At 47.8% G+C, this 15,489-nt stretch overlaps 1 protein-coding gene across 2 annotated transcripts in view; it reads right to left on the bottom strand.

Annotated features, from left to right (window-relative positions):
- Slco3a1 (solute carrier organic anion transporter family member 3A1) overlaps positions 1-14,005 on the bottom strand; it is a 280,725-nt gene extending 266,720 nt beyond the window's left edge. For both annotated transcript variants that reach the window (XM_032893408.1, XM_032893407.1), the window contains exon 1: positions 13,810-14,005. In XM_032893408.1, coding sequence (XP_032749299.1) covers positions 13,810-13,989 — 180 coding nt within the window. In that variant the 5' untranslated portion in view covers positions 13,990-14,005. The remainder of the gene's footprint in view (positions 1-13,809) is intronic.
- Between the last annotated feature and the right edge of the window lie 1,484 nt (positions 14,006-15,489).

Below are 15,489 nucleotides of genomic sequence, written 5' to 3'. Positions count from 1 at the left end.
CCCAGAGCCAAAGAGAGAGAGAGAGAGAGAGAGAGAGAGAGAGAGAGAGAGAGAGAGAGAGAGAATGAATGAGCAGTTGACTTCAGACTCACATCCTCCAGACCTGTGTCAGAAGGAAATCTGTTCTTCTAAACCACTGGATTTGTGGTAATGTATTAGAGTGGCCCTAGGAAGTTAAGACACTGTCTCTTCCTTCAGTACTGCTCAGAGAAACACATCTAGGATGTGTCCTCCCTCCCACTTACACCACCAGAGGAGACTGAAAATTAGCTTCTCTTAACTATAGAAGTGTGTACAGAATGTGTACATAAATACTATATATATATATGTTATATAGTTGTATAGTTATATAGTTTTATAGTTGTATAGTGATATATATATATATATATAGTTATAGTTATAGTTATAGTCATATGGTTCTATGGTAAATTTAAAACTTTAACACCATTTTGCCTAACATCTGAGATACTAAAAATAGTTGAGAAGAGCAGCACCATGCTATGACCTCTACAAAAACAAGGATTTAAATAAAGCATGAAGGACCCGGCCCCAGTCCTGATGGAGAATAAAGTACAGGAGAACTGCTGGCCAGGAGACCTGGGTGAAAAGTGGACCTGGGGCTCAGAGACTTGTATGTAGGATGTGAAGAATTCAGCCGTGTGGTCCACAGAGAGGAAGAGTGGGGATGGAGAGAGGGCAGAGCTGGAGGGAGAATGTAAACGCCACCCATCGCACAAGTCTGCCCGGAGTGACCAAGTCACCATACCATCCTGGAGACCTATGCCTGTCTCTATGACATCCTGCCAGGCCTGGCAAAGTGTAGCACCAGCAGTGTCGGGGACAGTGAAGAGAAGGGAACAAAATGAACGACGTGCGGAGGCTAACAGGGCTGGGCTGTTCACCTGGGGCAGCCCTGGCTTAGTCCACTTGGCACAAGCAGAAAAGCCACCACAAAGGCAGCAGACCTGAACTCAAGACACTCAGCCTCCCCACCTGGAGTCAGAATCATCATCATTCTGATTCTGGTAGCCGGAGGCAAGAAGGGGCCATGAGGTGATTTTTTCTTCCATTTTTATTAAACTGGGTATTTCTTGTTTACATTTCAAATGTTATTCCCTTTCCTGATTTCCTGTTCATCAGCCCCCTAACCCCTCCTTGTCCCCTTCTACAAGGGTGTTCCCCTCCCCATCCAACCTCCATTACCACCCTCCCCCCAACAATCCCCTCACTGGGGGTCCAACCTCGGCAGGACCAAGGGTTTCCCCTTCCACTGGTGCCCCAACAAGACTATTCACTGCTACATATGAATTTGGAGCCCTGGATCCATCCATGTATAGTCTTTGGGTAGTGGCTTAGTCCCTGGAAGCTCTGGTTGGTTGGCATTGTTGTTCATATGGGGTTGCAAGCCCCGTCAGCTCTTTCAGTCCTTTCTCTGATTCCTGCAAAGGGGGTCCCATTCTCAGATCAAGTGGTTTGCTGCTGGCATTCGCCTATCTATTTGACATGTTCTGGCTGCATCTCTCAGGAGAGATCTATCTCCGGTTCCTGTCAGCCTGCACTCCTTAGCTTCATCCATCTTGTCTAGTTTTGGTTGCTGTATATGCATGGGCCACATGTGGTGGTTTTAATTGTTGGCCTTTTCTAGCACTTTTTATAAGGAAAAGTCCTCCCTGAAGTGTCAAAGAGCAAATAAAAACAAATGTATATATTTTCATTTGTTCCCTAGGTTAAGGACTGATCTATTAGCCACTAGAAAACGTGAAACCCGTTTTTCTCAAAAATAAAAAGGTAGGGATGCAAGGAGGGGGGTTTTAAAAACTGTGAGAGAATTGTGGTTTTTGTTTGCTTTTTTGTTGTTGTTGTTAGTGTTGTTGTTTTTGTTTTTGTTTTTGTTTTCGCCAAAGTTCAGAGTTTTTACAAAATGCTTGGACCACAAATGTTTCACATATGGAGGATTTTTTTTAAATTTTGAAATATTTACAGACACACACAGTGAGCTAGCTACGAAACCATAGCCCGGTCTAAACATTCAGCTCATTTATGATTTTTTTCATGTATATTCCTCATACACACAGTTTGAAGGCGATTTTATACGATATTTTTGCTGCAGCCACATTTGAACACCTGTTGCCCAGGAGTTCGAGCGTGGAATGTTCCGGGCACCGTGTTATGTCAGCACTCAAAAGTTTGACAATTTGAGTGAGGCGCTTCAGATCTCGACATCAAAGGCGCCTAAACTGTGTTTTGGTTCAGGCGAATTTACGATCATTAATTTTAGAAGATCTTTCCGCTGGCTCTGCTTCCGTGGCTACGTCCTCACACCTGCCAGCTGACAGAGGCAGGTGCTAGAAGGGAGGCTGCACATTTGGGGAAGTGTTAACTCGGTGGCCCAATTTTGTCTAGCACGAGAGCAACAAGTGTGGACATACCTGTTCTAGGGTGTCCTTCTATAATCTCAAGGGGCAGATTCCCAGGGACGCCCCCCATACCAAATCTACATATGTTCAATCAAATCCCTTCTATTAAAAAAAATCCCCCCTCCTACAGAGACTGGGGGATGTGGCTCAGCTGTCACAGTGCTAGCCTAGCATGGACCAAGCTCTGGAGTCATTCCTTAGCACAGCATAAAGGAACCAAGCCTAGTGGAACACGCCAATATCCTAGACCTTGAAGTGTGGAAGCAGGATCAGATCATCATGGCTACATGGAGAGTTTGAGGTCAGCCCAGACTACATGAAACCCTATACTTAAATCTTTTAAAATTATTTTATATCCCGCATCTATGCATGTATGTGTACCATGTGCACGCCCAGTGCCTCTGGAGGCCAGAAGGCATCGGATCCCCTGGAACTGGAGTTAAAGATGGTGGTGATCCCTTGTGAGTACTGAAAACTGTCCTCTGGAAGAACAGCCAGTGCTCTTCACTGTGAATATCTCTCCAGCTTATTAATAAAATTCGTTAAAAGGCCTGGCATGCGAATGTGCGCCTGGCTGAGTTTAATGATTACTATCTCAAAAGGAATAAAATAAAGCGAAGAGTATTGGAACACGGCCTCTACTGATCCCCTTGCATTCTCTTTACTTCTGATAGAAAATTAAGTATAAATACTATAGTAAATGGTTACTATACAATATTGACTAGGGAACAATAACAAGACAAAGTCTGTTTATGTTCAGTTCCAAGGCAAGCCCTTTTCCATCATTTTTGCCCTGCAATTGGTGGCATCAATGAATAAGGAGTCCCAGATACAGACACCCAACTATATTTAAGAAGAGCTATGAACAGATCTCTGAATGACAGGCCCAGGCAAGCTGGGGGCAGAGAGGCCATATGCAGCTAGAAGGATCCATTCTACCTGTGCAGCTGTGCTTGGACTTGGCCCGATGGCTGCAGGCTCTACAGCCCCACTCTGGGCTGGGATGTAAGGCTAGTCTCCCCACCTGCTCCTGCCAACTGCCAGCTGCAGCACGGTAGAGCTGCTCCCCGAGTTGTGATCTATTTATACAAATCTACACAGCCTGGCAAAGGTAACAGGAAGGTGCTATTTTGTGGTTTTGGTTTCTGAAAGATGCCCTTTCTTTGGCTGGCTGAGAGAGCGTGTTGTTGGCGCTTTAAGCCTACTTCCCTACACAAGTATTTACCAGCACTGGGAAGGCTCTATACATACTGCATAATAAATCAGGAGCCATGCCCTAATTTTTTTTTTCATGCGGACAGGAATGTCTTGTCTGAAGCTCCCCATATCTATTTCAAGATACCTAGTTCCATTGAAGCTTTTTTTCTTCCCAATTCTTTTCTTGTGAAAAAGAAAACCCATAGCCTACATTTCAGGAAGTACCTTACTTGACTCAATTCAGTTGAAGGGTGTTCTGTGGACCCCACGCATACATAGTTTCAAGGGGGGGGATGGCTAAGGTTAGTGGATGGTGTGCATCTGACCAAGTACTTGGCTAACACTCACAAAGCACTGAGGTTTTTTCCCTCAGCACTGCATAAAACCAGGCAGAGTAATATACACCAGTAACCTTTGCCCTTAGTAGGTGGAGACAGGAAGAACATCCTCAACTGACACCGTAAGTTCAAAGCCAGCCTGGATTTCATGAGGCTGTAAGTTGGGGAGAAGACAGTAGGTGCCACATTGGAACACATGCAAATTATGAGCATTACCCCAAAATACACAACAAATTCTGGGGGTGGGGGTGGGGTTGAGAAATGATACAGCCCAAGGATGGTGTCTGTCCCATTTGAAGATGACCGTTGCACTTTGAATGCAGTCCCTAAAGGTGGCCTTTAAGGAGGAGAGCCAAAGTAACCACAGGCCCAAGGTAAGCCTTGTACATCCTTGAAGGGCACGGAGGCCTGATGCTGAAGCCACGGCCAGCCTGGATGCTGAGGGATTGCTATAGTGGCCCTGTGGATCTCCTTCAAACAACAGTGACCCAACAGGCTGAGTGCTTAACTAAGCTGCATCATTCTTGATTTCACAGGTTGGATCACAGTAATTGAATCTTACATAAGAAAAAACATATGGGTCCAGCTGTGTAGAAATTTTCGTCTTCATTAAGGGAATTCTTAGCAGAGTAAACACACAATTTCAGGTACAGTATTTCAAGGCTTATGTAATCAGCCCAGGGCAGTTTTCCAACTTGCTTTTATCCAAGGTGGTAATTTCTCATTCTCATCAGCAGAAGATGGGAGAGCAGATCTAACAATTAGAGAAAGCACATGCCCGTTTTTACGTAAGCCTCTTCCAAAGGAGAGAAAAAGACAATAGCCATCCCCTATGAATAATTTACAGTAGTCTTTAATTGAAAAGTACCACGTGACACTGTTCTTCCTACACCAAGCCTGCAGGTGCAGGGGCAGAGGTAAAAGAGTTGTTTCTGCCCTTGGAGGATTTTGTGGAGGCGTGGACAGTGGTGTTAGAGGTGGTCCGCCATATTTCTATTTTAGGCTGTGTCTCCAGAACTGTTTGCTGAATGCCTATTGGGACCCTGCTTATTTCTCCTAACTCTGCAAAACCAGAAGCTGGGGTGTCTGTGGAGAGGCTTTAGGTGTGTTAGGCTTAGAAATGAAATGTCTCCTTAGGCCACTGGTTGTTAACCTTCTTAACACTGTGACCCTTTAATACAATTCCTCATATTGTGGTGATCTCCACCCATAAAATTATTTTCAATGCTACTTCATAACTTTAGTTTTGCCATTGTCATCAACCATAAATATCTGATATGCAGTTGGTCTTCGGCGACCGCTGTTAAAGGGTCATTTGACACCCTTCCCCCCCACACCCTGTGGGGTTGCGACCCACTGGTTGAGAAACACTGCCTTGGGCTCCTGTGTTGAATGTGTACGCACTATTCTAGAAGGTGGCAGAAATCTTAGGAAGTGGAGCCCGAGGTCACTGAGGTGTCTTTGAGGATTGTACCTGCTCCTCAGTCCCTCTCCCTCGTCTTTTGTTTCCACACCCGCCCACTTCATTGATGTTCCACCCAATGAGTTGTGTTGAGGTACATGTGGTAAACCTTCTGGGAAAAGGAGCAAAATAAGTCTTCTCTCTTGCAAGTTGTTCTCGCACATATTACAATCTGTCTCAGTAACAGAAAGAGGTCATTAATACAAAAGCGATCAAGGAAGAATCCCAAGGGCTACCTGGACAGCCAAGTTCATTATCTAGAGACACAAAGCTGTCCTGAAAGTCAACTTGCCAGATGTACTAGAATCAGCCCTGACACTGTAAAGTGTTCACAGGGAGTGTGGAGGGGGAGATGGATGAACAGACATGCCATGGTAGGACAAGCCCCGCACTCCTCCAGAGTTTAGATGGGGCTCTTGTAATGGCATGGAGACAAGCTGCTACTATTCAGCCCTTCTGCCATAATTGTATGGTTGACCCATCGCTGGCTTCCTATTCACATGTGTTCATAGCCATAGCTGCTCCCAGGGTTTTCAAAGAGTTCATGGTTACGATTTAAGTAAAAATCAATACAGTCAGTGTTTGCTTTGATTTGTTACCAGGTGAATCGAATGGTGCCTTGCTTGTCACATGCCTGGGGAACAGAGTGCCAAGAAGTAATGAATAGCTATTTATGGAGGAAACAGGAATCAACGAGAAGGGTGGGCTTGCACATTACTTTCCGTCATCAAACATAGGGCAGGTGACAGACCATGTTGCCCTTTGCTTTAAAATGTTTTCAATACGTGAGTTTTGTTTAAACCCAGGAAAATTCTAACCATCAACTATTATACCTTGAACAGAGAAATCACTATCCCAAAGTCCAGAGAGAAATGTCCCGTGACTGGAAAAATAGCTGGGTGGGTTACCATCATTGTGATTAAAGAAAGGGGTTGACTAGGTCCTCACTCAGGAAGGGTTTCCATTCACAGGGGAGCTAGATATAAAGCCTTAAAGAAGAGCCAAGTGACCTTGGGAGTTGCTGTATACTGAGACTCATAAACAAGGGGATGTTTCCTCTGTCTATATTGTCACGGGAAAGTCCAGACGAAGCGTTCTGGGTCATAGCCACAGAGGATCCAGTGCTTTTAACTGTGTCACCACAGAGTCAGAAGGCTTTGGGGGCTCTGTGGCTCTGGGTACCCTTGATCCCTTGGGAAGCCCCAGGTCATCTGAACAGGAATTGAAAACCTTTCCTAGTATATACATTATAACTCAATTCACCAACATGAGCCCATTTCCTTCTCTTTCTTCCTGAGGGCAGGCTCAACAAATCTAGGGGAAGGAAGGCTGCCGTAAAGGCTACACGTGAAAGATCAGTGTGTGGAAGCCATGCTCCTGAACGAATCCCAACAGCCAGCAGCAAAGAGAATGTGGACATTGAATGGGAAACAAGACCATATCAGCAGTTCCTCGATTCTGCTTCTGAGAAATCAAAGGCTGTGACAGGAGATGTTTGTACAAATGTGCTTGTGGAGTCTGGTTACTGCGGAAAGCACCAAGGTAAAGTAGTGGATCAGGCCATCTTTGAGCCCTTGTGGGCAATCCAGCTGAGCTTCTGGGTCTCAGCCTTGTCTGATACAAGGCTCCCTAAAAGGCAACATATGTCCCAGACACATGTTCCGTGGTCATCTCCTGACATCTCAGGATCCCCTGAAGTGCCCGCTCAGCTTATAACCACAGAAGTAGAACAAACTTCAGAGGCTGAGATCACCAAATGTGGAAGCAGAAAACCAGATTGTATGAAAGATCTGAAAGCTTAAGGTGCCTCAGAGGATCCTGTTGGTACTTATACTAGAGTGACAGAAAGTACTCCCCAGTGTGAGACCATCAGCCCACTTGTCTCTTCTAACAATCCGCTCTTCCAACCTGTAGGACCATGGCCCATAAAAGGACATCCATAAATGACTACTGCTGTGGCTCCCCTACTACAGACGTATACAGACACACACATGTACACACACACATGCACACCCATACATGTATGCACATACACACACTCACACACACATGCATGCACACACACACACACACACACACACACATGCATGCACACACACGCGCATGCACACACACATGCATGCATGCACACACATGCATGCATGCACACACACATGCATGCATGCACACACACATGCACACACACATACACACACATGCATGCATGCACACACACATGCACACAGGCACACAGACACACAGACATGCACACACACAAACTCACCCACATGCATGCACACACACACACACACACACAAGGCTTGCTTTTAGAATCTTTAATTTAAAATGAATTATTGCAATAACCAAATAGAAGAATTAGCAACCAGGATTTAACTTACTTCACACTTTCAAAACAATCTTTTTTTTTTCTCCCAGACACAAGTGTCCATTCAGCAGTATAAGCTTCCTATGTGCATCTCACTAGACCAAAGCCAGAGCCTGATTGAAATGATTTTATTATTCAGTAGTTGGCACTACAATACCACTATGTCCTCAGGAATTACATGTATCCATATTAATAATAATGACTGGACTGTATGGGGTACTTACAATGCACCAGGTGGAGTCCAAAGTGCTTTACAGACCTGCAGCAGTTACCAGAGGGGCCACAACTATCCTCATCTTAAAGGACAAAAAAAGCAAGGAAGAAAGAGGCATAGTCAGGGGCCTAACAGCCAGACACAGGAATGCATCTCAGGTTCCATTAATACTCATCCAACCAGCCACCACTGTCAAACACACGCCACTCTCTGCCTTGGACTTTTAATCACTTAACGTGGAGCTTTCTTTAATCACCGACGAGCAATCTATCTCATGCTAACACACGAACATGCAGGCTGCCTTAAATACATGTGTCTTTGAAACACATCCTATTTACTTATCCTGCCAGTCAAGTTCAAAAATTACTCTTCTGTAGGTAAAGAAGTAGAAAGTAGAAACAAAACAGACAGGGCAGGAAGCAAGGCTATCTCTCTGAGGCACGAATTACCAACAGCATTTCCGAGAGGCAATGAATATATAGTCTCCAGAGAGCCTGGAGTCCATTTGAAGACATATACTCAAAATCACCACTAAGGAATATGGCACTTGCCTAGTGCGTGCAAGGTCCCGAGTTCAACCCTCAGCATGATAGGAAAAAAAGGAACCTACAAGATCACCATTGCAGTATTTCTTTCAAAAAAAGGAAGTCTGTGGCACTCAGAATTGGCAATGTATGCAAATACTGCAAGGCGTGCACAGACCAGGAGCGCCTACCCAAAGCAGGAGCAAAGGGAAGGCTGACACTGTAACTCTTCTTCATAGAGCGTGCTTACTAACTGATACCGCCTGTGAAACTTGACCACTTCAAATGTTCTGAAGGCTGGGAATCGCATGAGAGAGCTATGTGGCCAGTGAGCTTCTCCTCCAGTATCAAATGAGCCTCCATTTTTGTGTTTTGGAAGCATTGCACTCACACAGCCCCCGGCCACACCGCTGAGTGAACAAGACCCTGAGCAGAGTGGAGCCTCCCGGTCAGATATAAATCCAGAGAGCTTCTGGTTGGAACTCTGCCTGCTCCGCTCCCTGACCGACCATGCAAGAGAAACCTCATGAAGCCTGCCCTAGGAAGATGCCCTTCCAGCAGCAGGTAGGAGGAGCCAAGCCAGACCAGAACAGGCAGCCCCATATAGCCAGGCCCCTGGATCATTTTTCTAAGGTACTGAAGTTTAACTGGGGGTGTGGGTGGGGGACGGAGAAGGCAGAGTTAACAGACCTCAGGAAAGAACTCTTGCTCACTGTACAAGTAATCCCCTTAGATTATTCTACTGTTAAAACAGAAGCACCTCTCCATAGTAAACTGCCCCCCACCCCACCCCCAACCCCCAAAATGAAGCAAAGGTATGTCCACAAACCTAGTTGAAGAGAACTTTCAGAACTACAACCTTTCCCTTAAGGAGTAGTAGTTAGATATTTGAAACCAATCTATAATGAAAAAAGTCAAAGCGACTTTTTTACTACCCGGGGCTATGGAGTAATGATGCACATAGCCTGTGAATTTGTCATTGTGACTAATCATAAGTGTACAAAGTAATTTAATTAAGTAAAAGACAGTTACCTTAGTCATCCCACTAATTTGACAAAGGCTTTTAAATGTTTTTTTTCCCAGCCATCAGCTTCTAGACTAGCGATGCAAGAACCCGTGTTCAAAATGATGCTTCTTCCGAGGGAAAAGAAAGTTAATAACCATGGCGGCTGTACCTCACCCACTAATTGTGAGCCTACTGAAAAGTTCTCTGGCCTATAAACAAGTGACTGTAGAGCAGAGTGACAGAGCCTCAGTAGCCAAACACAACCTCAGACGCACATCTGCAAAGCTACAGAGGGAAATGCCCACCTCAGCTTCACAGGAGTCTCCTGAAGACCAGACTCCAGACACCACAACCCGGCTTTCTTCATTTTGCATTCTGAAGAAATTGAAAAGCATCTGTCACGAGCTCCGTTCGTGATTGCCTAAGGTGTCAGCAGTTTTAATTTCCTGTACACATCCTTATCTCCCCAAGTCCTCAGTAACTCGATAACGCACACAAACCTGTCTCTGCCGGGTTACCTTTCAGGAATAGCCAGCTTGCCATATCTCAGTGAGCCTCCACGATGCACAGATAAAGTCTACACAAACCCCGCAAATGCAAGCTGGAGCCACTGAAAGCAAACGCCCAGGTACCAGAAGTAAATGCTGCCTTGCCTTGGTGGGACAATGGAAGCACAATGACCATTAAATTCAGTGGACCTCTTCTTAGGCAAATCCGCCACCACTACCACCACCACCACCACCATCACCACCACCACCACCATCATCACCAAACTGTTTAAGATGCTGCAACATAACTGTTCTAAATGCTGATTTCAGAGTCCCTGGCTACACAGGTGGCACCTAGATTGCCTTAACTGCATTGTCCTACCAAGATCTAGATGTCAGGGCCCACTTCTTCACTTCCTGGAAGGCCTTGGGACCCAAGCAAAAAGTGGCAGATTCTCAGAGTAGTGTGCCTTGTTATTATAGTCAGCTCTTTTGAGTTTCCTCCCCAGGCTGGTTAAGAAAAACCTCTCTCAGGGTTGGGGATTTAGCTCAGTGGTAGAGTGCTTGCCTAGCAAGTGCAAGGCCCTGGGTTCAGTCCTCAGCTCCGGAAAAAAAAGAAGAAAAAAAAAAAGAAAAGAAAAACCTCTCTTCCTCCTCTTCTTCTTCCTCTTCTTCCTCTCCTCCTCCTCCTCCCCTCTCTCTCTCTCTCTCTCTCTCTCTCTCTCTCTCTCTCTCTCTCTCTCTCCTCCCTCTCCCTCCTCCATCCCTCTTGTCCTCTCTTCATCCCTTTTCCCCTTCCCATCTCCCTCTTTCTCTCTTTCCTCTGTTCCCCTCCCTCTCTTCCTTCTTTAACTCCCTCCCGCACCAAGGATGCACATGCTGGGACACACACACACACACACACACACACACACACACACACACACACGAGTCCTACTTTTCAGGGCAGCTTCTCAAGTCACAAGCCACTTCCTGCCTCACTTCTGCAGTTGGGAAATGTACACCACTGTCGCCGAGGACACACTAAGGACAATGAGAAATCTGTCTTTGCAGAATGAAGGAGAAAGATGAAATGATGCTGATACTTAAAACAGAAGGCACCCAGGGAATTAAACACATGCATGCACACACACACACACACACACACACACACACACACACACACACACTCACACACGGTAGCCCGTGGACCTGTGAAGTCAGATAGGAAATACGGGTTCTGCCATCAAATTTGCAGTCATCCTCTCGGCAGAGAAAGGAAGCACTGTTGGCAATGACCCATAGCCAGTCCTTCATCAGATACCTGAAAATACTTTCCCAGGAGCCCATGCTGATTCCCATTGAAAAGATCGGTATCCACCCATGGACCACCTGTGTTCATCTACAGACACAGGGGCTCAGGTTTCCTGGGACGGACAATGAAATTTTCAAAGGAAAGAATCTGCCTTTCCCTCAACCCTCCTGTAATAATCTGATTCCCCAAATATTCACAGAGAAGGCTCCTGTGGCTTTAAGAAAAACTTTTTCCTACTTGCCAGGTGACAGAGGTTTGGAAGCCTCTTAAGAGAACCAGCAGATAAAAGCCTGTAGCAAGCTGACTGGCCCAACCCTTCTAAGCCACCATTCTTCATGTGAGGCTCCTAAAGTAGAGGGGCCTTGATGTCACCCAGCAGAGCAGGGGCCCTGAGAACCTTGTGTTTGCAATGCTAGTCATCAAAATTAATTCAATGTCCTAAGCCTGTCCTCTCTTGGCCCTCCATCAGCATTTTGCAGGGCACCTGTTGGCTCCTGTCATCCAGTGCACGCCCCCATGCATCAAACTTTCCATCAGGGACAGACGGAAGTGCCCAGATGCCACCAGCAGGTGGACTGAATGCCTCCTGTCCTTTCCTTGTCCTGAGACTCATGGTGACCCCTCATCTCTCAGGGTCAGCCACAGTGGAAACCGCTACTCTGCTGCTTAAGGCTCTTCTACACTTCCTTCTAAAACCCTAAGTCAGTAGAAGTGAAAACCCCTAATCTCAGATGTTCGTCATTCCTAGGATGGAAAAGTATATAGACTTGCTGGTTTGGCCACATGCAAATACAGTACCCTTAATCAAAGCTGGTTTGAGGTAAAGAAACTTAAGTAGGAACCAGCTGTTGGTAGAATAATTGCCTCCTTTTACCCGAAGACCTGGGTAGAAATAAATTAGTTTGCATATGCTATGGTACAGAGTCACAGTTATCAAAGTATTAATGAGCATTTGCCTCTAGTGACATATGTACCTTCTAAGTATTTTAACAATCAAATCTCTTCTTTAAAAAAGCTGCTTCTCTGAACATCATCAGCCTCACCAAGCAAATTCCAAAGTCTACAGCTTAGTATGACAACGATAGAAAGAATAGGAAAGAATGAATACATTTGAGAAAACAGAATACTCAAATGCTCTTTTGGGGCTCCCAGGTTCAGTGACAAAATTATACACAAGACATATATATATATGATTTCTCAAGTGCACTAGAGTTCAGTCACCCCAGGAACAGAATTGACTCGGTAGAGCCCCACCTCCACGGCTGCACCCCCAAGTCACCGCATAACTAACTTTAACCAAGGGCTACTTATTCACTTCACCTTAGCCTGTAGGAGCCTTGGGAAATTGTTGGTAGCACTGAGGACTCAGCGTCTGGCCCTCCTTAACTTTAACCCTAGGCCAGGAGTGAGGGATTCATGATAGCATCAGGATACACAAAGTTCTATCTCTGGATGTGGTTATCCAACTGCCTTTGAAATTTTGTCCGATTCAATCTCCATCAAACGTGCGCACTAACACTTAAAATCTATGACATTTGATTCCAGTTTCAGGTCAATAGCCAAGTAATGATTTAACACTGTCCACTCTGAGACATCTTTCCCTGGTTAGACAGGATAGGTCTGGAATCCACTGTCTGAAACTCAAGTGTGAACCACCTGAGCACCACAGGAGAAAGCAACAGAGTAGGTGACTGACAGTGCTGAGTTCTTACAAGTGGATTCCTTGGGTACAGTAGGTGTCATGGGCCTTTGAGCATCAACAATCCCTTTCTGGAGACAAATAAAACAAATGCATATTGTACAGAGTGATCCACTCCCGGTGAGGGCGAGCGACCATGCTGGGGAATTAAGCTAGAACTACACAAACTCGCAGCAGCTCTCCAGGTACTACAACTTTTATCCCTCTAATGAAAGATGGCTATGGGGATCTGGGTGGAACTAGTCCCCCTGAAGCCACTGCCAGCTCAGGGCCACACTCGGGCGCCTTTTACTCTAAACTGTTAAATTCCCAGGCAATTGGCGGATGGAGAAAGAGCCAGGGGGAAAAAAATGATGCATAATGATTCGTTCTCCGGGCGGATGAAACGGAGAGTGGAGGACGCAGGATGCTAACTGGCTTTTCCTCCCATGTGCAGGTCACCTGAACCGCGATGCCTTCCAGTCTCTGAGGAGGCTCCCTGAACTCGCCATATGGCTCCGTTTTTCAAGAGGGGAGAAGAAACAGTTTCATGCCCACCTGCCCGTGGCGTCTCCTCTCGGGCACCCCCTTCCCCAGCCCTTGCCCGGCGCGCGAGCTGCCGGCATCCACGGTCCCGCCCGCTCCGGGCTCAGGCCGGCAGCTCCCGCGGCGGCCGCCTCTGCACCAGTCGCCAACCTCCGTGCCCGGCCGAGGTCATGCCCGCCTGCCCCCGGCGCCGGCGAGGCCCCTTCCCGGTACCAAGCGGAAAACCCGAGAAGCGCCGGCAGGGAAGGGGGTCCGCGGCAGAGTTGGCACCCGGACTCACCAGGTAGGCGCCCACCGTGCCCTGCGCCAGCATCAAGGCGCACTCAGACACCAGGAAGATCTTGATGTTGGAGAAGCAGGACACCTTCTTTTTCTTCTTCTTGTTCCTCTGCGCCTCGTCCCCCTGCAGCTCGCCGCTCCGGCCGCCGCCCGACGAGCCGCCCGGCTTCTTTCCCTGCATCCTTCCCCCGCCGCCGCCGCCGCCGCCGCCGCTTTCCCGCTCGCCCCGGGTGTCGTGGCCGTTGCTGGGTGGGGGTGCGTGCCGCGAGGCTGCGTACTGTCCCCGCCCCGGGCCCGCGGCGGCCGCCCCCGTCCTGCCGCGGCTAGAGAGGGTGAAGGCTCCGCTCCTCGCCGCCGCCGCGCTCGCTCCCTTCCTCCTCCTCCTCCTTCTCCTCCTCCTCCGCCCTCCCTTCGCCGCCTCCTCCGGCTCTGGCTGTGCCAATCACAGGGACTCCTCGCGCCGCCCGCCGCTACTGCTGCCGCCGCCGCCTAGCCTCTCTCGGACTCCCGCCGCTGCCTTCACCCGCTTCCCCTGGCCCGCCGGCCTCTCCTGCCTTTACCCCTAGCGCTCCAAACTCGGGTCGGGGCCTGATCTCCGCCTTGAGCCGGTGGCTGCGCCGCTACTGGCTGCGGGTGCGTCCCTGGGAAGCACGAGGGAACCTGCTAGGGGCACTAAGGGCTTACTGATAGTCAAGGCTGGCGGGGTCTAGCTACCCCAAGAAACTGCAGAATCGGGGAGTCCTGGTGGAGTAGGAGGCTGAGCGAGGAAGGTGCTACCCGGCCACTAGGAGGCACTGTGGGGCCCAGGGTGCCTCGGCGGAAACTGGGTGGTACTAGGACTAGTAATGGGGCGCAGAAATGGGAGTGCCCAGGCACCCTACGTCTAGAGCTGGCTCCTAATGCTTAGTACCTGCGTACTAAGGAGAGTATCCTGGGTACTGGAGCTGTCTTTATTCGGCTTGGTTCGGGGATTTCTAAGGACAGACGTTGCACTCTGGGGCTCCGGAAGATGCCAGAGAAAGGAGCTGCCACCGGCTCCTTTGGTGTGCCAGCCTCTGCTCCTGCATTCAGCGGCTACTGGACTTCTCTAAACTGCCCATTCCCCGAACATAGGAGAAAGAAAAGGAAGCTCTGAGAAGGGAAGGTAGATCTTTTAGGGAGTCTCACAGACTTCCCCCCAGTCACGGAGTGCAGGCGACTGCAGGTCACAAGGACCCCAGCAGAGGGCCTTGTTTAGTTTTCCAGCTGCCTGCAGTAGGAATTCAGGAAGGGAGAAGCCACAAGCCTGCCCTATCCCCACCCCTCTCCTGACTATTGTGGCCCTCCCTAGCCTAGCCTGAAGGTCAGCATGCAGCAGTGCTGATTGGCATCAGTCCTCCTCCTCCTCCTCGCACCCCCAGCATTCCCTGGGATTTTTTTTCCACAAGGCACCTCTGATAGGATGTACTGGTTCAAGCAACAGCGTTTGCAAGCTAAAAAGAATAAAGTGGACGCGAACAGAAAATACCTAGCATTGTTGTCCACTTCAGCAACAGAGAGAGGCCAAGTCTATTTGGAGTTTTCCTTGCTTTCCCTAGGGCCTATATCCCAATGCCAAGGTTTCCATTCAATAGTGCATAGCAATTAGCACCGGCCATAATTTCTACTTTCTTCTAGAGAAATTGAGTAAGAATAGACAGTG

This window comes from Rattus rattus, chromosome 2 (genome assembly GCF_011064425.1).
Source record: "Rattus rattus isolate New Zealand chromosome 2, Rrattus_CSIRO_v1, whole genome shotgun sequence".
In the NCBI taxonomy this organism is placed as follows: domain Eukaryota; kingdom Metazoa; phylum Chordata; class Mammalia; order Rodentia; family Muridae; genus Rattus; species Rattus rattus.
Note: the sequence above shows the minus strand (reverse complement) of the source record. Positions and strands in the feature narration are given on the sequence as shown.